Source organism: Dicentrarchus labrax, unplaced genomic scaffold, assembly GCF_905237075.1.
Source record: "Dicentrarchus labrax unplaced genomic scaffold, dlabrax2021, whole genome shotgun sequence".
NCBI classification, from domain to species: domain Eukaryota; kingdom Metazoa; phylum Chordata; class Actinopteri; family Moronidae; genus Dicentrarchus; species Dicentrarchus labrax.
Window position 1 is genome coordinate 340601 of NW_026136998.1, and position 25913 is coordinate 366513.

At 43.7% G+C, this 25913-nt stretch overlaps 2 protein-coding genes across 44 annotated transcripts in view; one reads left to right on the forward strand and one right to left on the reverse strand.

Annotated features, from left to right (window-relative positions):
* Positions 1-189: 189 nt before the first annotated feature.
* Positions 190-7233, forward strand: dnph1 (2'-deoxynucleoside 5'-phosphate N-hydrolase 1). Its single transcript, XM_051395751.1, has 4 exons — positions 190-465; positions 6483-6554; positions 6637-6747; positions 6999-7233. Exons 1-4 carry the CDS (start codon positions 330-332, stop codon positions 7127-7129), a joined length of 450 nt encoding a protein of 149 aa, XP_051251711.1. The 5' UTR covers positions 190-329; the 3' UTR covers positions 7130-7233.
* A 7762-nt stretch (positions 7234-14995) lies between these two features.
* Positions 14996-25913, reverse strand: part of tjap1 (tight junction associated protein 1 (peripheral)) — a 34781-nt gene continuing 23863 nt past the window's right edge. For 5 of the 43 annotated variants that reach the window (XM_051395696.1, XM_051395694.1, XM_051395695.1 and 2 more), the window contains 5 exons: positions 21521-21604; positions 20671-21366; positions 17521-20544; positions 17192-17398; positions 14996-17147 (listed from right to left, as the gene is read on the reverse strand). In XM_051395696.1, coding sequence (XP_051251656.1) covers positions 19891-20544; positions 20671-21366; positions 21521-21604 — 1434 coding nt within the window. In that variant the 3' untranslated portion in view covers positions 14996-17147; positions 17192-17398; positions 17521-19890. Of the gene's footprint in view, positions 17423-17504; positions 20545-20670; positions 21367-21520; positions 21605-25913 lie in introns of all 43 variants that reach the window. The other 38 variants (XM_051395690.1, XM_051395678.1, XM_051395682.1 and 35 more) reach the window with 38 other exon arrangements.

The window sequence follows — 25913 nt, forward strand, 5'->3', positions numbered from 1 at the left end:
GTATATCAGGAAGCTTGTAGAAAAACAAACACTATAGGCTAAACTTTTATTTTGAAACGCTGGCTTTGTGTACCCTGCGCGAGGCCTGTCAGGTGGTACCGCCTCTAGTCTGCACCAATCAGAGGAGAGGAGTAAAGACGATTCAGCCAATCAGAGCGGAGGAAGAAAGTCCGTCAATAGCGGCGAACCTCCTAGACTTCGCTCAGGGCGTAAAGCGACACGTCACCGCGTAAAGCGACACGTCACCGCGTAAAGTCTTGTTTACATACAGCGCGGGAAACTGCGACAGCGGAGGACAGACAGACACAGACGGAGTGAGGAAGACGAGGATGAAGGTTTATTTCTGCGGTAGTATCCGCGGCGGAAGAGATGACGTTGCTCTGTACCGGAGGATCGTTCAGAAGCTGCAGAGCTACGGGACCGTGCTGACCGAGCACGTGGGCAGCAACGAGCTCACCGACAGAGGTCAGAGGTCAAACCACACACTGTGTGTGCAGTAATAGTGCACTTTTTCAAAAGGCCGTTTGGTCCCCTGAAGTTGGTACCGTCCAAAAACAAAGCTCCGCTATAGTACACAGAGACGCGTCAGGCACTAGGACCCAGCGGAAAACGGCCGCTCAAGCTGAAGCCTGTTTCCCTTAGTTTAGACCCGCCCACAAGCTCCTCGATTGGCTCTGCCGTTTACACACTAACACACACTGTACTACACACTGTACTACACACTGTACTACACACACTGTACTACACACTGTACACACTAACACACACTGTACACACTAACACACACTGTACACACTAACACACACTGTACTACACACTGTACACACTAACACACACTGTACTACACACTGTACTACACACTGTACACACTAACACACACTGTACTACACACTGTACTACACACTGTACACACTAACACACACTGTACTACACACTGTACTACACACTGTACACACTAACACACACTGTACTACACACTGTACTACACACTGTACACACTAACACACACTGTACACACTAACACACACTGTACTACACACTGTACTACACACACTGTACTACACACTGTACACACTAACACACACTGTACTACACACTGTACACACTAACACACACTGTACTACACACTGTAATACACACTGTACTACACACACTGTACTACACACTGTAATACACACTGTACTACACACTGTACACACTAACACACACTGTACTACACACTGCACTACACACTGTACACACTAACACACACTGTACACACTAACACACACTGTACTACACACACTGTACACACACTGTACTACACACACTGTACTACACACTGTACAACACACTGTACACACACTGTACTACACACACTGTACACACACTGTACTACACACTGTACTACACACTGTACACACTAACACACACTGTACACACTAACACACACTGTACTACACACACTGTACACACACACTGTAATACACACTAACACACACTGTACTACACACTGTACTACACACTGTACACACTAACACACACTGTACTACACACTGTACTACACACACTGTACTACACACTGTACACACTAACACACACTGTATATACAGTGTGTGTTAGTGTGTACAGTGTGTAGTACAGTGTGTGTAGTACAGTGTGTGTACAGTGTGTGTAGTACAGTGTGTGGTGTACAGTGTGTAGTACAGTGTGTGTACAGTGTGTGTAGTACAGTGTGTGTACAGTGTGTGTAGTACAGTGTGTGTACAGTGTGTGTAGTACAGTGTGTGTACAGTGTGTGTAGTACAGTGTACAGTGTGTGTACAGTGTGTGTACAGTGTGTTGTACAGTGTGTGTAGTACAGTGTGTGTACAGTGTGTTGTACAGTGTGTAGTACAGTGTGTGTACAGTGTGTGTAGTACAGTGTGTGTACAGTGTGTGTAGTACAGTGTGTGTACAGTGTGTGTACAGTGTGTAGTACAGTGTGTGTACAGTGTGTGTAGTACAGTGTGTGTAGTACAGTGTGTAGTACAGTGTGTGTAGTACAGTGTGTAGTACAGTAGTGTTAAGTGTGTGTAGTACAGTGTGTTAGTGTGTATTACAGTGTGTGTACAGTGTGTAGTACAGTGTGTGTTGTACAGTGTGTGTAGTTGTACAGTGTGTTAAGTGTGTAGTACAGTGTGTTAGTGTGTATTACACTGTGTGTACAGTGTGTGTAGTACTGTGTGTTGTACAGTGTGTGTACAGTGTGTAGTACAGTGTGTAGTACAGTGTGTGTACAGTGTGTGTAGTACAGTGTGTAGTACAGTGTGTAGTACAGTGTGTAGTGTGTGTAGTACAGTGTGTGTAGTACAGTGTGTGTAGTACAGTGTGTTAGTACAGTGTGTGTAGTACAGTGTGTGTAGTACAGTGTGTAGTACAGTGTGTAGTACAGTGTGTGTAGTACAGTGTGTGTACACTATGTGTGTAGTACAGTGTGTGTACACTGTGTGTTGTACAGTGTGTGTAGTACAGTGTGTTGTACAGTGTGTGTAGTACAGTGTGTAGTACAGTGTGTGTACAGTGTGTGTAGTACAGTGTGTAGTACAGTGTGTGTACAGTGTGTGTAGTACAGTACAGTGTGTGTGTGTGTTGTACAGTGTGTGTAGTACAGTGTGTGTTAGTACAGTGTGTGTAGTACAGTGTGTTGTACAGTGTGTTGTACAGTGTGTGTAGTACAGTGTGTAGTACAGTGTGTGTAGTACAGTGTGTAGTACAGTGTGTAGTACAGTGTGTGTACAGTGTGTGTAGTACAGTGTGTAGTACAGTGTGTGTAGTACAGTGTGTAGTACAGTGTGTGTAGTACAGTGTGTAGTACAGTGTGTGTAGTACAGTGTGTAGTACAGTGTGTAGTACAGTGTGTGTAGTACAGTGTGTGTAGTACAGTGTGTGTAGTACAGTGTGTGTAGTACAGTGTGTGTTGTACAGTGTGTGTAGTACAGTGTGTAGTACAGTGTGTGTAGTACAGTGTGTGTACAGTGTGTGTAGTACAGTGTGTAGTACAGTGTGTGTAGTACAGTGTGTAGTACAGTGTGTAGTACAGTGTGTTGTACAGTGTGTGTAGTACAGTGTGTAGTACAGTGTGTGTAGTACAGTGTGTGTAGTACAGTGTGTGTAGTACAGTGTGTAGTACAGTGTGTGTAGTACAGTGTGTAGTACAGTGTGTGTAGTACAGTGTGTTAGTACAGTGTGTGTAGTACAGTGTGTAGTACAGTGTGTACAGTGTGTGTACAGTGTGTGTACAGTGCAGTGGCAGAACTTTGTTTTGGATTTTTCTTATAATCCCTTATTTCCAGTTTCCTTCGTTTTACCACAGGGAGAAAGCAGCGGTGCAGTGTCAGACTCGCAGTTTGTGATCGAATAAATCCAGTGAGAGTTGATTGAAGAATGATGCCGGTAATTTATTGTAACTTAAACAAATACAGAAAATAAAACGCATTGTTTGCAGAGGTCTTAAAATATTCTATAACTGTCAGGACCAGGCTACAGCTAAACTCGATTGTAGCTCCAAACAGCAACAGGCCGAGAGGGCCCAGGCAGCTTCACATGCTGCGGTCAATGACGGCGTTTGCTGGTCTGCTTTCCTCCCCCATGCATGATGGGCGACTGCCTTAAAGGGTGGCACCATCACCACCTGTAGAGGGCGCACACTGACAAAAGACAATGTAAATAATGGAATTCAAATAAACTTAAATGCGGCTCCTACACACCGGCCCCTTAATTGTTCTTTATAGAATCAATTATAGAAATATTTACAAAAAGGAGCCAAAATAGTAATTGAAATTCGGTAAGCACTTAATGCTCTTCTATAAAGTGTATGAACTGTGATAAAGATATGTATACATTACATTCCTTTATAATGGTCGGGAACACTGGTCACTCATCAGCCTCAAGGACTCGGCACAGCTTAGTGATGGGCCTCTCAAGGACCGACGTCTTGGTCCGGACTTTCACAGAGCGGACCAGGCCTTTCACGTCTGGTTTGGCCTCCAGCACTCTCCCCAATAGCCAGGACCCTCGAGGAGCAGTGGGGTCAACCACCAGGACAATGTCTCCAACGTTCAGGTTTTTCTTTACTGATGTCCACTTCTGCCTCTCTTGCTGTAAAAGGAGATACTCCTTGGTCCATCTATGCCAGAAGAGGTCAGCCAGGTACTGGACCTGTTTCCAGCGGCGTCTGGCGTAGAGATCGGACCTCACAAAGGTTCCAGGGGGCAGAGTGGGCATAGATTTGAGCAGGAGGATGTGATTGGGGGTCAGTGGCTCCAGGTCGTGTGGATCTGAGGACACTGTGGAGAGCGGACGGTTGTTGAGGATTGCCTCTGCCTCACAGAACAGGGTCTGAAGGCCTTCATCATCGATGGACTGTTGATGGAGAGTGGAGTTCAGCACCTGCCGGACGGAGCGTATGAGCCTTTCCCCGACTCTGCCATGGTGTGATGCGGCTGGCGGGTTGAAACTCCATTCTATTTCATCAGTTAACAGGGCATCCTGGATCCTCCTCTGGTTCAGTGACATCAGGGCCTTCTTCAGCTCAGCCTGAGCGCCCACCAGGTTTGTCCCATTGTCAGACCTGATGTGCTTAACTTGACCCCTCCTGCAGACAAATCTCCTCAAAGCATGTATGCATGAGTCAGTGTCCAACGTGTAGGCAACCTCTAAGTGAATGGCTCTACTGGACATACAAGTGAAAAGAACACCATACCTTTTGATAGTGCCCCTTCCTCGTTTCACTTCAATTGAGCCAAAGTAGTCCAAGCCAACATTGGTAAAGGGAGGGAGGTCGGGCAGGATTCTTTCCATCGGCAAGTCCGCCATCTTTTGTTCACCTGCTATGCCTCTCACACGCCGACACATGACACATCTGGAGAGCACCTTTCTTGCTACTGAGTTTGCCTTTACAATCCAGTATTTTTTGCGGAGCTCTGAAAGCATGTGGTTTCTTCCACTGTGACCACTGTGCTCATGGACATGTCTGGTGAGAAGGATTGAGATGTGTGAGTCTTTGGGCAAGATGCAGGGGTGTTTGGTTTCTTCAGGCATTGCAGATTTATGCAGACGGCCACCCACTCTTAGAATGCCCTCGTCCAATACGGGGTCGAGCCGGCAGAGACTGCTGCTCCTGTGCACTCTGGGTGGTGACAATGCCAGTGTTGTCATTTCTACAGGGAAAGCCTGCTGCTGGACGTAGGAGATGACTGACCTTTCGGCCTCTGTAAGATCTTTCACAGAGAGGAGCTGTCCACCAGTGTTGGTCCTGAAATCAATAGACTTGATCTTCATCTTTTCCTTATTTGAGCGGGTGTTGATTCGAGGTGAGGGGAGTGGCTTTCCCCTTTTTATCTTCATACTCAGCATCAACATGTATTTTACTCTAAGGTACCATGCCACTGCCTTGAGTAATTTCATCCAGTTTGAAAAGAATGAGATAAGCTGGTCAGTGGGTGTTTCAGTTTTTACCACTGCTGTAAACATAGCAGTGCCTTTCCTGACCTCTGGATCATCCTGAAACACTGGGCCCAATGCTCCCGCCACTGGCCAACCTTCTTTTGGCTTCCTCAGGAATTCAGGAGCATGAATCCACCTTTTCTGCTCCATGAATTTTCTTGCACTCAACCCTCTTGAGCAGTCATCAGCAGGATTGTCTTTGCTGCTTACATATCTCCATTGAGACAGCTCTGTGTTGTCTCTAATCATAGAGACCCTGTTTGCGACATAAGTCTTAAATCTTGCACGGTCATTTGCAATATATTTAGAGACTGTTTGGCTATCAGTCCAGAAAACTGAGGGCTTTAAACCCAAGTGCAATTCTCTCCTCAGCATTCTGTCTACCCTCACCAGCAGCGCAGCAGCAGCAAGCTCCAGCCTCGGAACTGTGATGGTCTTTAGCGGGTGGACTCTGGACTTTCACATCAGAGTTTCTAAAGGGCAGTTTCAGACTGTAATGTCCATCTTTCAAAAGTGCTTCATTAGCTATTTTCAAAAATCTTTTGTCCTCAATTGACATTTCAGTCTTTTCCTCCGAAGCAACTTCATTGAAATCCTGGCTATACTGTGATATCAGCATCCTTTCCAGATTCACCACTGAAATCCTGTTCACAGTCACCCTGTCTACACAGCCGGCAGCACTTCTCAGTGGCCCATTTACAACCCACCCCAACAGTGTTTTAACAGCTTAGGGACCCCCATTTTGACTGTTAATAACCTCCCATGGCTCTAGTAAGTTTGGAGCATCTGTGCCAATTAGAAGCTCCACCTTAGAATTGATGGTGGGGATTGTAACCTGACTAAGATACGCTCAATGCGTCAAGTCTGTGTATTAGTGTGTGTGTGTACAGTGTGTTACAGTGTGTAGTAATAATGTGTAGTACAGTGTGTAGTACAGTGTGTAGCTACAGTGTGTGTATAAGTACTCAGAGTGAATGTTGATGATGTCACTGACCTGCTGCGCTGTGATTGGACAGGAGAGGACGCTGCTGCAGCAGAAGATCGAGCGATCCACGACCGAGACGTGGCCTGGCTCCGGCAGTCTGACGGTCAAACTCACTTATTGATTTATTGATTATTGGCCCTGAGCAGCTTCTGTAGGTGTGTGACCTCTGACCTCTGTGTTTCCAGTGATCGTGGCGGAGGTCACTCAGCCGTCTCTGGGCGTCGGCTACGAGCTTGGCCGCGCCGTCGACATGAAGAAGAAAGTCTTCTGCTTGTTCAGACCATCGTCAGGACGCAGTGGGGACACTTCCTGTTGATTCACTTCCTATTGACTCACTTCCTGTTGGCTCACTTCCTGTTTACTTCCTTCCTGTTGGCTCACTTCCTGTTTACTTCCTTCCTGTTGACTCACTTTCTTCCTGTTGGCTCACTTCCTGTTTACTTCCTTCCTGTTGACTCACTTCCTTTTGGCTCACTTCCTGTTTACTTCCTTCCTGTTGGCTCAAACAGATTGATATCCAATCAATAACTGATCAATCTGTGTGCAGGGCTCTCGGCCATGGTTCGAGGCGCTGATGACGGTGAGCTGTTCGTGGTCAGAGATTACAGCGAGGACGAGCTGGAGAACGTTCTGGACGAGTTCTTCAAGAACCTGAAGATCAATACACAGATTGATTGATTACATCCTCGTGCGTCCAGCAGGCGGCGCCACAGCTCAGTTTCAAAATGGCCACTGGCTGTAAAACATCACTACAATAAAAACAAATAAAATAAATAAAAATTTTCTTTGTTTATTTTCTCCCGTCAGCCATGTTGTGTCTGATACAATGTATATTATATATTATATTTTATATATTGTATAAATATTATGTTATAAATATATAAATATAGAATAATATTAACATAATATATTACATATATATGTTGAAATTGCGGGAACTTGCAAAAACTGCGGCTTCATCCCGCGGGGTTTGCAGCTTTTCGATGATGTTCACGTCATGCAAGCCCCGTGTATTTTGCACAGAAATCGGCAATTTATGCGGCGAAAGTGCGGCGTATTTGAAAAAAATGCGGCCCCGCATAAATATGCAGACTTTGGCTGATAATGCATTGAATTATGGGATCGCATAATCGCGTTTTTCTGGAGGGACTGACCAATGTGTCTAGATTGCAGTGATCGAATTTGAAGTCAATCCGATAAAATCTGTAAGAGGAGTTTGTTAAAATTGAAGCCCTGAAATGCCAGAAATGGCATCACAGCTTGACATTCTTTGACGGCACGCCACGGACACACCCTTCAACGTACAGTCGCAAATAGCACAACTTTTATTTAGCAACATCTTTTGATTGTATTGTCCAATTTTGAAGTAGAGTTGATAAGTCCCCTATTTATCTTGCAATTTAATACTTGACTTCCAGCGGTTTCCTACAATACTTCGTAGGAAATATGGTTTATAGATGTGGCTAGTGGGAGTGGAGGGTGTTTGTGTTTTATCACTTTGAAAAATGTACATTTTATGAACATGTCTGTATTTGTGTTTAAAATTCAATATAAATGTCTAAGGGGAAAAGGTAAGTCCCCTAGGAGGAGTTCGTTCAAATACAAGGCAAAAATTCACCAAAAACGACCACGGAATTCAAAATGGCCAACTTTGACGGCATGCTACGGCACGCCAGTCGCAAATAGCACAACTTTTAATAAGCAACATTTTTTGACTGTACTGACCAATTTTGAAGCAGAGCCGATAAATTCCCTGGGAGGAGTTTGTTCAAATACAAGGGAAAAGAACAAAATGACTGCTGAGAGTGAAAATCAAAATCAAAATAGCTGACTTCCTGTGGGGTTTGGGGCATGGGTCCAAGAGGCTTTTCTGTACGCTTGGCACGTTACATGTGCCTACCGAGTGACGGGGGTGCTTTGTTGAAATCCTGTAGGGGGCGCTACAAACGCGATTTTTGGTATGTGAGCTTCAGGCACCACTCTACACGTGCCCTGTGAATTTCATATTCATAATTATTACGGTCCCCGCACAGTGATTTACCATGCCACCAGAGCGCCACCTAGTGGCGGATTGTTGACACATTTATTAGCGAGCCTCAGGGAGCCATGGGGAAGCATCGTACAAAGTTTCATTTTAATCACACTTGCCGATGTGGAAGCATAAACTTCTTCATTTTAAAGAGTGCCACCTTGTGGTGATGGCCTGAAATTGTACACAATGCCTAATGAAAACATGAGGAACTATTGACCCAAGTTTGGTGTCAATCGGACATACCAATGTGGAGAAATGGTCAACTTCCTTTTTTGACCATAATCTACAATTCAATTCAATTTTATTTGTATAGCACCAATTCATAACAGAAGTTATCTCAGGACACTTTTCAAATAGAGCAGGTCTAGACCGAACTCTTTAACATTAATTACAGAGACCCAACAGTACCACCATGAGCAAGCACTTGGCGACAAGGGCAAGGAAAAACTGCCTGTTAAAAGGCAGAAACCTAGGACAGATCCTCCGGCTCTAGGTGGGTGGTCGTCTGTCTCGACCAGTTGGGGTGAGAGAGAGAGAGAGAGAGAGAGAGAGAGAGGGGGAGAGAGAGAGAGAGAGAGAGAGACAGACAGACAGACAGACAGGTGCACAGCAACAACAGTATTGGTAATGGCAATCTAGCAGGACCATGGCAGGAGGCTCCACCAGGATCGATAAGAACCTGCGAGACGAGAAAGCACAAGAACTCCGGGGAAGAAGTGAAGTTAGTAACATGCATTAATGGAACATGAATGAGTGCAGAAAGAGAGAGGAAGGGAGGAGCTCAGTGCACCATGGGAAATCCCCCTGATAGTCTAGGCCTATAGCAGCATAACTAAGGGATGGTTCAGGACTCACCTGATCCAGCCCTAACTATAAGCTTTATCAAAGAGGAATGTCTTAAGCCTACTCTTGAATGTGGTGAGGGTGTCTGCCTCCCGAACCACAACTGGAAGCTGGTTCCACAGGAGAGGAGCTTGGTAACTGAAGGCTCTGGCTCCTGTTCTACTTTTAGAGACTATAGGAACCACAAGTAGCCCAGCATTCAGAGAACGTAGTGTTCTAGAGGGGTAATAGGGTACTATGAGCTCTTTAAGATATGAAGGGGCCTGACCATGAAGAGCTTTATAGGTGAGGAGGAGGATTTTAAATTCTATTCTACATTTTACAGGGAGCCAATGCAGAGAAGCTAGTACAGGAGAGATGTGATCTCTTTTTCTAGTTCCTGTCAGTACTTGTGCTGCAGCGTTCTGAATTAATTGGAGCGTTTTAATGGACTTATTGGGGCAACCTGATAATAAAGAGTTGCAGTAATCCAGCCTTGAAGTAACAAATGCATGGATTAGTTTTTCTGCATCTGTCTGTGATAGTATGTGTCTAATTTTTGTAATATTACGTAAATGAAAGAAGGCGGTCCTAGAGGTCTGCTTTATGTGGGAGTTAAATGACAAATCCTGATCAAAGATAACTCCAAGATTCCTGACAGTGGTGCTAGAGGCCAAGTTAATGCCATCTAGAGTAATTATATCCTTAGACAGTGAGTCTCTAAGGTTTTTGGGGCCAAGAACAAGAATTTCGTTTTTTTCTGAGTTTAACATCAGAAAATTGCAGGTCATCCAGGATTTTATGTCCTTAAGACATGTTTGTAATTTAGATAATTGATTAATTTCATCGGGCTTGATCGATAGATATAACTGCGTATCATCTGCATAACAGTGAAAATTAATGGAGTGATTCCTAATAATGTTGCCTAAAGGAAGCATATATAAAGTAAATAGTATTGGTCCAAGTACAGAACCTTGTGGAACTCCATGACTAACTGTAGTATTTATTGAAGATTCAATTCAATTCAATTCAATTCAATTTTATTTGTATAGCGCCAATTCATAACAGAAGTTATCTCAGGACACTTTTCAAATAGAGCAGGTCTAGACCGAACTCTTTAACATTAATTACAGAGACCCAACAGTACCACCATGAGCAAGCACTTGGCGACAAGGGCAAGGAAAAACTGCCTGTTAAAAGGCAGAAACCTAGGACAGATCCTCCGGCTCTAGGTGGGTGGTCGTCTGTCTCGACCAGTTGGGGTGAGAGAGAGAGAGAGAGAGAGAGAGCGACAGACAGACAGACAGGTGCACAGCAACAACAGTATTGGCAATGGCAGTCAAGCAGGACCATGGCAGGAGGCTCCACCAGGATCCATGAGAACCTGCGAGACGAAAGCACAAGAACTCCGGGGGAAGAAGTGGAGTTAGTAACATGCATTAAAGGGACATGAATGAGTGCAGAAAGAGAGAGGAAGAGAGTAGCTCAGTGCACCATGGGAAATCCCCGATAGTCTAGGCCTATAGCAGCATAACTAAGGGATGGTTCAGGACTCACCTGATCCAGCCCTAACTATAAGCTTTATCAAAGAGGAATGTCTTAAGCCTACTCTTGAAAGTGGTGAGGGTGTCTGCCTCCCGAACCACAACTGGAAGCGGTTCCACAGGAGAGGAGCTTGGTAACTGAAGGCTCTGGCTCCTGTTCTACTTTTTAGAGACTATAGGAACCACAAGTAGCCCAGCATTCAGAGAACGTAGTGTTCTAGTGGGGTAATAGGGTACTATGAGCTCTTTAAGATATGAAGGGGCCTGACCATGAAGAGCTTTATAGGTGAGGAGGAGTATTTTAAATTCAATTCTACATTTTATAGGGAGCCAATGCAGAGTAGCTAGTACAGGAGAGATGTGATCTCTTTTTCTAGTTCCTGTCAGTACTCGTGCTGCAGCGTTCTGAATTAATTGGAGCGTTTTAATGGACTTATTGGGGCAACCTGATAATAAAGAGTTGCAGTAATCCAGCCTTGAAGTAACAAATGCATGGATTAGTTTTTCTGCATCTGTCTGTGATAGTATGTGTCTAATTTTTCTAATATTACGTAAATGAAAGAAGGCAGTCCTAGAGGTCTGCTTTATGTGGGAGTTAAATGACAAATCCTGATCAAAGAGAACTCCAAGATTCCTGACAGTGGTGCTAGAGGCCAAGTTAATGCCATCTAGAGTGACTATATCTTTAGACAATGAGTCTCTAAGGTTTTTGGGGCCAAGAACAAGAATTTCGTTTTTTCTGAGTTTAACATCAGAAAATTGCAGGTCATCCAGGATTTTATGTCCTTAAGACATGTTTGTAATTTAGATAATTGATTAATTTCATTGGGTTTGATTGATAGATATAACTGCGTATCATCTGCATAACAGTGAAAGTTAATGGAGTGATTCCTAATAATGTTGCCTAAAGGGAGCATATATAAAGTAAATAGTATTGGTCCAAGTACAGAACCTTGTGGAACTCCATGACTAACTTTAGTATTTATGGAGGATTCATCGTTAACATGTACAAACTGAGTACGATCTGATAAGTATGACTTAAACCAGGTTAGGGCAGTTCCTTTAATGCCAATTTGATGCTCAAGTCTCTGTAAAAGAATATCATGGTCAATGGTGTCAAATGCAGCACTAAGATCTAATAATACAAGTACAGAGACAAGTCCATTGTCAGAAGCAGTCAGAAGGTCATTATTAACTTTAACCAGAGCTGTCTCTGTGCTATGATGAACTCTAAATCCTGACTGAAAATCCTCAAATAAACTATTGTTATGTAGAAAGTCACACAACTCTTTGGCGACTACTTTCTCCAGAATCTTAGAGAGGAACGGGAGGTTAGAAATCGGTCTATAGTTGGCTAAAACCCCTGGGTCAAGAGTAGACTTTTTAAGAAGGGGTTTAATTACAGCTACTTTAAAGGACTGTGGTACATATCCTGATAATAAAGAAAGATTAATCATATCCAGTAAAGAAGTGCCAATTAAGGGAACAACTTCTTTAAGCAGCCTAGTTGGGATCGGGTCTAACAGACAGGTTGATGGCTTCGATGAAGAAATGATTGAAGTTAACTGATGAAGATCGATAGCAGAAAAACAGTCTAAATATACATCTAAGTTTACATTGACAGAAGTCCCTGAACTTGGAGAGCCACTGATAACTGTTGATGGCAGTTGGTGATTAATTTTTTCTCTAATAGTAATAATTTTATTATAGAAGAAGCTCATGAAGTCATTGCTACTTAAGTTTATGGGGATATGTGGCTCGATAGAGCTGTGACTCTCTGTCAGCCTGGCTACAGTGCTGAAGAGGAACCTAGGGTTGTTCTTATTTTCTTCTATTAGTGCTGAGTAATAGGCTCCTCTGGCATTACGGAGGGCCTTTCTATAAATCTTAAGATCATCTTGCCAATTTGAGCGATATTCTGATAATTTGGAAGAGCGCCATTTCCTTTCAGATTTCCTAGCTATTTGCTTTAACTGGCGGGTTTGGTGGTTATACCAAGGTGCTAGTCTCCTATGTTTTAATAATTTCCTTTTTATAGGAGCGATAGAGTCTAATGTTGATCGTAGTGAGCCTGTAGCACTATCGACAAGATTATCAATTTCAGAGGGACTAAAGTTGTTATAGGACTCTGTTAAATTCAGACATGGCATTGAATTAAACACTGAAGGAATCTCCTCCTTAAATTTAGCTACAGCACTGTCAGATAGACATCTGCTGTAGGAAGTTTTGCCTAATGGCTTATAATCTAATAGTATGAATTCAAAAGTTACTAAATAATGGTCAGATAGGAAAGGATTATGTGGGAAGACTATTAAATGTTCAATATCAATGCCATATGATAAAACAAGGTCAAGAGTGTGATTAAAACAATGAGTTGGTTTATTTACACTCTGACAGAAGCCAATTGAGTCTATTAATGATATAAATGCATTACTAAGGCTGTCATTGTCAACATCCACATGAATATTATAATCACCTACAATAATTACTTTATCTGATTTAAGGACTAAGCTTGATAGAAACTCTGAAAATTCAGATATAAAATCAGAGTACGGTCCAGGAGCGCGGTACACTATAACAAATAGAACTGGCTGCAGTGTTTTCCAGTTTGGGTGAGAAAGACTAAGAACAAGGCTTTCAAATGAATTATAATTTAGTTTAGGTTTAGGGTCCATTAAAACGCTCGAATCATATATAGCTGCTACTCCACCTCCTCGGCCTGTGCCTCGAGGAATGTGAGTATTAATATGACTGGGGGGTGGATTCATTTAGGCTAACATACTCCTCGTGGGACAACCAGGTCTCAGTAAGACAAAGTAAATCAATATCATAATCTGATATTAATTCATTCACTAGAACAGCTTTAGAGGACAGAGACCTGATATTTAACAGCCCACATTTCATTCTCTTATTTTGTGCTACTGAGGAGTTGGTTTTAATTTTTATTAGATTTTTATGTTGAACTCCTCTTGTTTTTATTTCTTTAAATAGTTTAGGTGGTCGGGGGACAGACACAGTCTCTATGGGGTTTTGGGTGGGTGACTGTTCTAAAGAAAGCGCAGAGGAGTGTGTAAGACAGCAGCTCTGCTTCCTGGTCCTAACTCTGGACTGTCAGGTTTTAGAGATAAACTTCGCCATATTTCTAGATAAGAGAGCCGCTCCATCCAAAGTGGGATGGATGCCGTCTCTCCTAATCAGACCAGGTTTTCCCCAAAAAGGCTTCCAGTTATCAATGAAGCCCACATCGTTTGCTGGACACCACCTCGACAGCCAGCGGTGGAATGACGACATGCGGCTATACATGTCATCACTGGTCACATTGGGGAGGGGTCCAGAGAAAACTACGGTGTCCGACATTGTCTTAGCATAGTTAGATTCATTGTTAACATGTACAAACTGCGAGCGATCTGATAAATATGACTTAAACCAGCTTAGTGCGGTTCCTTTAATGCCAATTTGATGCTCAAGTCTCTGTAAAAGAATATCATGGTCAATGGTGTCAAATGCAGCACTAAGATCTAATAATACATCTACAGAAAGTGCTAATTTTATAACGTGCTTATTTTTTTAAATATCAAAATACTTTAAATGAGTTTTTTTGCCAGGGCGGTCTCCAGATGCTACGTGAAAAGTTTCGTGCGAACCGGACAAAAGCAAATGGAACACGTAAACTTAGTTGTGGGACATTTCGCTCTCAAGCGGGGAAAAAAAATCTAGGCGGAAATGGGTGTGGCCTATATAGCGAGATGCAGCTCCATTCCCCGAACGCGTGGATATAAGGTATTTGAATGTGAGACAAACGATGCGGGAGTTATTACCCTAAATGCACTTTTCTTAATAGTAACGCCACCTAGTGGCCGAGCCGAATGTCACGCATAGAATATCCAATTTTTCACCAGGCCTGAAAACTTCAAAATAAAATTCATCAGTATATGTTCAGTGAACGATTCCCGCAAATAATAATAACTTTAGCAATGACAATAGGAACCTCACAGTGTCCCTGATAAAATAAAAATAAAAGCAGCAGCAGTGTGAGTTTATACTGAAGAACAGGAAGTGACCTCATACCCATTTCCCAGCATGCACTGGGCCCGGGAACCTTCCCATCAGGACGCTCTCACCAAATCCAGAACACAAAGACGGAGCTACGTTTAAAATATTTTATTTGTTTTAAAATATACATCGTTTACAAATTCAGAAAATAAAATCGTTAGTAGAGTTTAACAGTCTGTAGTTTTTTTATCCTTTTTGTAGTTTTATCTCCGAACAGGAAGTGAAACAAACAATCAGAGGAACCAGAGACAGTTCAGGTGACCCTGAAAGCACCACAGCTGGGGTCAGAGGTCAATGAGCTGAGTGAGTGACAGCACCTGTGGGCGGACCGCGAGGAGGGGGCGGGGCTACAATCAGTCGGTCCTCAGTTCCTCCTCCGGTTCCGGTTCCGCTCCGGTTCTTACAAACATTAATTTGTCCTCAGGTGAGTCCACGTCCTGAATGAAGGACCCGGTAGTCCCCGGCGGCCATGTTGGAGGTCCAGAAACACGTTAGCTAACCAGCTAACCAGCACTGTTCAGTTTCTAACAAATCTGATTACACAGGCTAACACAGTGTTAGCATTAGCACACAGGCTAACACAGTGTTAGCATTAGCATTGGAGGCTAACCAAAAGCTAGTTCAGATGTGTCACTTCCTGGTTTCTCTACTGAATCAGAACATTAACAACTTTAGCTTCTTTCATTACAGCTAGGGTCAGGGGTCACGGGTTAGGGTCAGGGGGTCACGGGTTAGGGTCAGGGGTCACGGGTTAGGGTCAGGGGGTCACGGTCAGGGGTTACCAAGGTTGAGCTAAACTTCGCTAACCTGCTAGCTGAGGTTACTATAATTTTATGACTTGTTTTTGGTAACCATGGTAACATCTCATCTTTTCCTTTTTTAGCTAGTGAGCTACTTTAGCTAGCTGTGTGCCGTATGGCAGCTAACCGATGCTACGAATGTTAGCATGTTAGCTAACTCATCGTAGGAAACCATTTTCCATCATAAACAACATTAGCTCACTCGCTAACAGCTACTAGCATTAGCAGTATAATGATACATGAGCTTTAATTAGCTTTCACGGGTTAGTAACTTGTTTCAGTTGTTAACAGCAGAGCTAGCATGTTTCAGACCCGTATACATTATATATCATATAAATATTATATAATATAAATATATAATTTAATGTTTGAGGTGAATCAGTTCAACAGTTTTAATTTAACGACATCGTTAGCAACAAACCTCGATACTCGGACACAATATCAGAATAACTGAGTGTCCTGATGCAGAAGAGAAAATCAGTTAGTGACAAACTCTCTTTAGGATGCTAGCTAATGAGGCTAGTAGAAGCTAATGAGGCTAGTAGAAGCTTTTATTAGCTTCTATTAGCTTCGATTAGCTTTGAGTATAAATTCTAAGTGCCTGCTAATGCTGCGTTCATGGCATGTCGGAAAAACGTCATGTAAAAACTAATTTGATGACTTGAGTTAAAAATAATGTGAATTAATAATGAAACATTTTATCCAGTAAATCCGGATCAATAACCTTTAACCTTTAGTATGTACTCCATTTAATATTTAAACACACATTCTGAACGTTAATAATACGGTGAGTTAGCGTTAGCGTTAGCAAACATTTAAAATAATATTTAGTCTAAAAATGGAAGTCGGATTTACTGAAGCTGTTAACAAGTCAGAAACTGGAAACTCCCACTGGACATGAACGCAACCCATGTGACAAAATAAGAAATACAGAAAAATAAAAAGTTTTAGTTAAACCTTCAGACTGTACGAAGAGTATTCAGTGCACACAGACCTCCTGATGCATGCTGGGACACAGAACGACTGTCAGAACAATGGAGGACAGAGTACGGTGGCCCACAAGGACAAAACATTTCTATTAAAAGAGTGAACAGTGGTGAAATTATCAGAGAGAATATTTAATAATTATAAATAATAAACACTGTAAAAAAAAATAAAGATAATTTCATGGAAATTTAATTTTTTTTAATAAACTAAAAAAGTTTTTGCCGATTATTATTTTTTGTTGAGGTAATTAGCTTTTTAATTTACTGTTGAAGGATTTTAACCATTATATAACAACAATAAGACTTAATGAAGACAGCTGCCTTGAGTTTTTTACAGTGTAGTATTATTATATTTGCCCCTGTGGGCCACCGTAGAAAACCTTTATATTTCTGCATTTATACATTTTTATTTCACTTCCTGTCTTTTTAAAGTCTTTTATTCAGCCAACGCTACCAACGCTGCTACCAACGCTGCCAACGCTGCCGCCAACGCTACCACCAACCTGCTACCAACGCTGCCAACGCTGCCGCCAACGCTACCACCAACTCTGCTACCAACGCTGCTACCAACGCTGCCGCCAACCTGCCACCAACGCTGCCACCAACGCTGCCGCCAACCTGCCACCAACGCTGCCAACTCTGCCGCCAACACTACCACCAACTCTGCTACCAACGCTGCCACCAACGCTGCCACCAACGCTGCCGCCAACCTGCCACCAACGCTGCTCCCAATCCTGCCACCATCGCTGCCGCCAACGCTCCCAACAACGCTGCCACCAACGCTGCCACCAACACTACCACCAACTCTGCCACTACCAACGCTGCCACCAACGCTGCCACCAACGCTGCCGCCAACCTGCCACCAACGCTGCTCCCAATCCTGCCACCATCGCTGCCGCCAACGCTCCCAACAACGCTGCCACCAACGCTCCCAACAACGCTGCCACCAACGCTGCCACCAACGCTGCCACCAACGCTACCACCAACGCTGCCAACACTGCTACCACCAACGCTACCACCAACGCTGCCGCCAGTGTTCCAGTGTTTCCAGACTTTATGCTAAGCTAGGCTAACCCTGAAATCTGAGCAGGTCATACTTCTTGTGTATTTCTCAGTTCTTTGTTTTATTGTTTATCACTCTGAAGAAGACCATGTGAGCCAGTAAAAAGCTCCAGAACATCTGCAGGTTCTACCTGTTCTGCTGTAATGCGCTAGATCAATAACGTCTGTCTGTGTCCCATCATGCACTCTGACAGCGTACACATCCCATAATGCACCAGGAGAGACTGTGTGCGTCGTGTTTAACTTCATAAACAAGATCAATACTGTTCAGAGAAGATCATTAATTGGTGATTAATACAGAAAACAGATCAATACCAACACATCGATCAGACTTCAAACATGGACACTTTTCAGTACTTTAAAATCATTAAGTTCAGAGCTGATCAATACTCGATCACTTCCTGTGAAAACATGGAGGTTGAAAAGTCTCAAACAAAACTGTTTAGGTCTTCAATCAATCAATCAATCAATCAATCAATCAATCAATCAATCAGTGATCATTGGTCCTTGGTGAGAGTCACAATCAGCGAGCCAACATTCAACCAGTGACCTCAGAGGAGAAAAACAAGGTTACAGCTAAAGTACGGAGGCTCGGGAGGGCCAGTAAACACATTATTAATATTTCTAATGAGATTATCAGGTCTGGATCAATAATCAATACAACTTCAATCTTGGAATCAAGCATGTACAATTTGTTTTAACTTTATATCCTGATATAATGTTTATTTAAAACTGTTTAAAGTAAATAATTTTTTTCACTAAAGAAAAACTAACATAAAATAAATGCTAAAACAAATCAAAATCAATTTATTAGTATTTTTATACTGAAATCTAATCAATCAATATGTTGACAAACAGCTTGCTTTTAGCTGGTGGTAATCAATCAGTAATCAATCAATCAATCAATCAATCAATCAGTAATGGTTACCTTCAAACCATTTAAACATTTTGTTAGATTTTAGTTTGTCTCCAATATTTATTTATATTATTGATAAATGATTACTGATTTAAATCATCAGTTTCTGGCACTAACAGGCCTCCGTAGAACCATGTCTACATGACAGTCATCAAATAAACAACAAATCAAATCCAAACAAAAATAATCTCTTAATAATCAGATCACAACAAAAAAGGTGATAAACCACAAAACAACAACGTGATGGGAGAAGCTCCGCCCCCCTGCAGGTACAGTCAGAGTGGGGGGGGGGCAGAGGTCAGTCAGGGTTAAAGGTCAAACCTCAGACGAAACCAACAAACCAATCAGGTGACTAAATAATAAACACAGCATGACAGGAAATCAATGATTAGTAGAGACGAGAAAATAAAAGTCTGACCTTCGTAGCCCGGCGTCGTACTCGCAACCTCAGAGAGACAGACAGACAGAGAGAGAGAGAGACAGAGAGAGAGACAGGGAGACAGAGAGAGAGACAGGCAGACAGAGAGAGAGAGAGACAGAGAGAGAGACAGGGAGACAGAGAGAGAGACAGGCAGACAGAGAGAGAGAGAGACAGAGAGAGAGACAGGGAGACAGAGAGAGACACAGGCAGACAGAGAGAGAGAGAGAGAGACAGGCAGAGAGAGAGACAGGCACTGACAGTGTGTGTGTGTCTCATCTGTTCTCTTCAAAATAAAAGCTCCCGGTCAGGAAACAAGGCAAAGACGTCCGTAAAGATTTTAGTTGTTTTTTTTTTTTTTTTGCACACACACACACACACACACACACACACACACACACACACACACACACACACACACACACCGATATGGGGCTAATACTGATTATTCAGAATTTCCAATAATCAATGTATTGTAGTTTAATCAGCTGATTGAAGTCTGATGTAATCAGATTACTTTAAAGAAAAGTAACTTTAATTTTAGTTTACCTTTAAAATACTGTTTTATAAGACCAACTGATCAGCTGCTTCATTGATTATCAGCTGATCAATAGAACTGATCGGTCACACACACACACACACACACACACACACACACACACACAGGTCAGGCGGCGAGCTCGGCAGCATACGGTAGAGTATGGCTATATCCTGGATGGGCGTGACCTCTGACCTCTGAGGCAGACGAGTCTGTTGCCGTGGAGACAGACGGAGGCTGAGGGAGCACAGTGTGGGGCGAGCGACCGTCAGTCCAGCAGCGTGCCTTGCTCCTGGGCTCGGGTCAGGCTGTCTTTGCGGTGCAGGTGGTGCACGCCCATCCTCTTCGGGCTCTTCTGCGGCCGCTGCGGGACGGCGGCGAGGGCGGGGTCAAAGTCCAGGAGGCGGGGTGAGATGACGGGCAGGTCGCGGGGGAGGACGTCTCTCTCCTCGGTTGAGCTCTCCCCCTCCTCCTCCTCCAGCTCCTTACTGCGGGCGTCGGCGGGGCTGGTCGCCACGGTGACCGCCGTGTCCCCGCTGCCACCATCATCCTCCAGGTTCATCAGCAGCCTCTCGCCCTCCTCCGTGGAACCGTCGCCACCGTAGCGCCCCCTCCTGCCGGACCGGGGCTCGGTGTCGGTGTCGGTGTCGAGGCTAGAGCCACGGCTCGGCGTCCAGCTGCGCGCCGACGAACCCTCCTCGCCGTCCGAGTACGCGGCCCTGTGGCGGTCGGAGGTGGACGAAGCCCCGGGTCCCGGTGCCGGCCTCCTCCTCTGCAGCTCCTGAGCCGTCTGACTGCTGAAGGACGTCCGGTGGACCACGGAGCCGTCGCAGGATGGCGCCATCTTCTCCACGAACATCCGCTGCCAGTTGGCCAGAAGGTCCTCCTCAGAGCTGCCGGAGCTCGCCAGGACGCTGGGAGCCTGGGGGGGGGCAGGATCAGGTTACTGGTCCTGGTTAGTCAGAACTAAACTAATTCTGATCAACATGATCAGTAAAGATATCAATATCAGAAACTGATGATTAGTGATCGATTACGTTCTCTGTACCTGCGGCGGGCTGCTGAACGGGCTCGACTGGCTGGACAGTGGCTCGCTGGTGGCGTCGCGGTGTGACGGCGGTGTGCGCTGGTGGACGCCCCCACCGGAGGAGGAGGAGGGGGCGGGGCTTCCGGGGGCCAGCCTCTCGTCGTCGTTCTGCACGAGGCTGAGGGAGATGGCCTGCCGCGTGGCGTACGTGCAGTTGGGCAGCGGGGAGTTTTTGGGGATCTTCACTTTGTCGTCGGACGAGAACTCGATGACTTTGCGTCCGGGGTACAGCGGGTGGGGGGGCGGCGGGACCGGGTACGGGTTCAGCTTCTCAAAGGACGGAGCGCCACCTGCCTCCTCGCCACCCGACTGCCCGTCCAAACTGCTCTGACTGCGGCAGGAACCGTTCTGCTGCGCCGCCTCCTGACTGCCGCAGTTCTCCCGGCCGCGGCCGTCGGCCCCCGCGGCCGGGCCCGTCATGTCCACGTGAACGAAGACGTCCTCGGCGACCGGCCGGCCGCAGCTGCTACTGGACTGGGCCGAGTTCAGGACCAGCGGCTCTGGTTTCTCCAGGACACGGGCGATGACGGAGGTCGGCACCACGTCAGCGGGAGTCAGACTGAGCGTGTCCGGGTCCTGAGCTCCGGGGGCGGGGCCTTGCTCAGGAAGGCTGCTCTTCATGTGTTTATTCAGCATTTCCTGCAGCTCATAGGGCAGCTACACAAACACACACACACACGAAATAACAACAACAACAACAACAGCAGGTTCAATACGGCCTGTATGTTACATATAGAATATTATATTATATATGTCTTTGGTCTAATGGAACGATCAATGATCAATAATCAATACACACTGAGGTACTTACATCAGCGAATTTGTGGTTCCTGAAATGTGATTTGTTGCATTTGAGCAGCTGGACGGCGAGATTACAGTCCTGTCTGTAACGCTCCTGAGGACACAGATCAATACACAGTTCAATACAGAGATCAATACGATGATCAATACAACGATCAATACAACGATCAATACACAGAACAATACAACAATCAATACACAGAACAATATAACGATCAATACAGCTATCAATACAACGATCAATACAACGATCAATACAACAATCAATACACACGATCAATACACAGAACAATACAACGATCAATACACAGAACAATACAACAATCAATACACACGATCAATACACAGAACAATACAACGATCAATACACAGAACAATACAACAATCAATACACACAATCAATACACAGAACAATACAACGATCAATACACAGAACAATACAATCAATACACAGAACAATACAATCAATACACAGAACAATACGATCAATACACAGAACAATACAATGATCAATACTTCCTTACCAATGATCAGTCTCCATCTGTAAACATGAACTATACCCTTCTGATAATCGATCAATATATTCCCAAGATGTGCTAACCGAGCCTCGTGCTAACCCAGCCTCGTGCTAACCCAGCCTCGTGCTAACCCAGCCTCGTGCTAACCCAGCCTCGTGCTTACCCAGCCTCGTGCTAGCTAACCTAGCCTCGTGCTAACCCAGCCTCGTGCTAACCTAGCCTCGTGCTAACCCAGCCTCGTGCTAGCTCAGCCTCGTGCTAACCTAGCCTCGTGCTAACCTAGCCTCGTGCTAGCTAACCTAGCCTCGTGCTAACCTAGCCTCGTGCTAACCTAGCCTCGTGCTAGCTAACCCAGCCTCGTGCTAACCTAGCCTCATGCTAACCTAGCCTCGTGCTAACCTAGCCTCGTGCTAACCCAGCCTCGTGCTAACTCAGCCTCGTGCTAGCTAACCTAGCCTCGTGCTAGCTAACCTAGCCTTGTGCTAACCCAGCCTCGTGCTAACCTAGCCTCATGCTAACCCAGCCTATGCTAACTCATTGTAAGAGACTTTTAGCCTCTGAAACTGTAGTTCATGGACGTTTTGCTAGCTTGTGATGCTACAGTTACTTCCTGTTTACATTTCTGAAGGTTTAATGTTTCAACCTGATTACTCAGTTTGAGCTACGTTAGCATAGCATAGCATAGCATAGCCCCGATCAACCAAACTCCATTCAGAAAACAAGCATTTTAAAAGTTGTTCTCGCAGACCGGCCGACACATCATAATGGTGTCGTTATTTCAGCATCAGTTTATTGACATTAAATCCCAGTTCAGAACCAGAATCAGAACTAAAACCCACAAAGGAACCAGAACTAAAACCCACAGAACTAAAACACACAAAAGAACCAGAATTAAAACCCACAAAAGGTACCAGAACTAAAACCCACAAAGGATCCAGAACTAAAACCCACAAAGGATCCAGAACTAGAACCCACAAAGGATCCAGAATTAAAACCCACAAAGGATCCAGAACTAAAACCCACAGAACTAAAACCCACAAAAGAACCAGAATTAAAACTCACAAAGGAACCATAATTAAAACTCACAAAGGAACAAGAACTAAAACCCACAAAGGATCCAGAACTAAAACCCACAGAACTAAAACCCACAAAGGAACCAGAACTAAAACCCACAAAGGATCCAGAACTAAAACCCACAAAAGAACCAGAATTAAAACCCACAAAGGATCCAGAATTAAAACCCACAAAGGATCCAGAACTAAAACCCACAAAGGAACCAGAACTAAAACCCACAAAGGATCCAGAACTAAAACCCACAAAGGATCCAGAACTAAAACCCACAAAGGAACCAGAACTAAAACTCACAAAGGAACCATAATTAAAACTCACAAAGGAACCAGAACTAAAACCCACAAAGGATCCAGAACTAAAACCCACAAAGGATCCAGAACTAAAACCCACAGAACTAAAACCCACAAAAGAACCAGAATTAAAACTCACAAAGGAACCATAATTAAAACTCACAAAGGAACCAGAACTAAAACCCACAAAGGAACAAGAACTAAAACCCACAAAGGATCCAGAACTAAAACCCACAGAACTAAAACACATGAAAGGATCCAGAACTAAAGCCCACAAAGGAACCAGAACTAAAGCCCACAAAGGACCCAGAACTAAAACCCACAAAAGAACCAGAACTAAAACCCACAAAGGAACCAGAACTAAAACCCACAAAGGAACCAGAACTAAAACCCACAAAAGAACCAGAACTAAAACCCACAAGGCAACCAGAACTAAAACCCACAAAGGATCCAGAACTAAAACCCACAGAACTAAAACCCACAAAGGAACCAGAACTAAAACCCACAAAGGATCCAGAACTAAAACCCACAAAAGAACCAGAATTAAAACCCACAAAGGATCCAGAACTCCCACAAAACCCACAAAGGAACCAGAACTAAAACCCACAAAGGATCCAGAACTAAAACCCACAAAGGATCCAGAACTAAAACCCACAGAACTAAAACCCACAAAGGAACCAGAACTAAAACCCACAAAGGATCCAGAACTAAAACCCACAGAACTAAAACCCACAAAAGAACCAGAATTAAAACTCACAAAGGAACCATAATTAAAACTCACAAAGGAACCAGAACTAAAACCCACAAAGGATCCAGAACTAAAACCCACAAAGGATCCAGAACTAAAACCCACAGAACTAAAACCCACGAAAGAACCAGAATTAAAACTCACAAAGGAACCATAATTAAAACTCACAAAGGAACCAGAACTAAAACCCACAGAACTAAAACACATGAAAGGATCCAGAACTAAAGCCCACAAAGGAACCAGAACTAAAGCCCACAAAGGACCCAGAACTAAAACCCACAAAAGAACCAGAACTAAAACCCACAAAGGAACCAGAACTAAAACCCACAAAAGAACCAGAACTAAAACCCACAAAGCAACCAGAACTAAAACCCACAAAGCAACCAGAACTAAAACCCACAAAGCAACCAGAACTAAAACCCACAAAGGAACCAGAACTAAAACCCACAAAGGAACCAGAACTAAAACCCACAAAAGAACCAGAATTAAAACTCACAAAGGAACCAGAACTAAAACCCACAAATGATATGAAATATGAAATGGCGCTCTTCCAAATTATCAGAATATCGCTCAAATTGGCAAGATGATCTTAAGATTTATAGAAAGGCCCTCCGTAATGCCAGAGGAGCCTATTACTCAGCACTAATAGAAGAAAATAAGAATAACCCTAGGTTCCTCTTCAGCACTGTAGCCAGGCTGACAGAGAGTCACAGCTCTATTGAGCCACATATCCCCATAAACTTAAGTAGCAATGACTTCATGAGCTTCTTCTATAATACAATTATTACTATTAGAGAAAAAATTAATCACCAACTGCCATCAACAGTTATCAGTGGCTCTCCAAGTTCAGGGACTTCTGTCAATGTAAACTTAGATATATATTTAGACTGTTTTTCTGCTATCGATCTTCATCAGTTAACTTCAATCATTTCTTCATCGAAGCCATCAACCTGTCTATTAGACCCGATCCCAACTAGGCTGCTTAAAGAAGTTGTTCCCTTAATTGGCACTTCTTTACTGGATATGATTAATCTTTCTTTATTATCAGGATATGTACCACAGTCCTTTAAAGTAGCTGTAATTAAACCCCTTCTTAAAAAGTCCACTCTTGACCCAGGGGTTTTAGCCAACTATAGACCGATTTCTAACCTCCCCTTCCTCTCTAAGATTCTGGAGAAAGTAGTCGCCAAAGAGTTGTGTGACTTTCTACATAACAATAGTTTATTTGAGGATTTTCAGTCAGGATTTAGAATTCATCATAGCACAGAGACAGCTCTGGTTAAAGTTAATAATGACCTTCTGACTGCTTCTGACAATGGACTTGTCTCTGTACTTGTATTATTAGATCTTAGTGCTGCATTTGACACCATTGACCATGATATTCTTTTACAGAGACTTGAGCATCAAATTGGCATTAAAGGAACTGCCCTAACCTGGTTTAAGTCATACTTATCAGATCGTTCTCAGTTTGTACATGTTAACGATGAATCCTCCATAAATACTACAGTTAGTCATGGAGTTCCACAAGGTTCTGTACTTGGACCAATACTATTTACTTTATATATGCTCCCTTTAGGCAACATTATTAGGAATCACTCCATTAACTTTCACTGTTATGCAGATGATACGCAGTTATATCTATCAATCAAACCCAATGAAATTAATCAATTATCTAAATTACAAACATGTCTTAAGGACATAAAATCCTGGATGACCTGCAATTTTCTGATGTTAAACTCAGAAAAAAACGAAATTCTTGTTCTTGGCCCCAAAAAC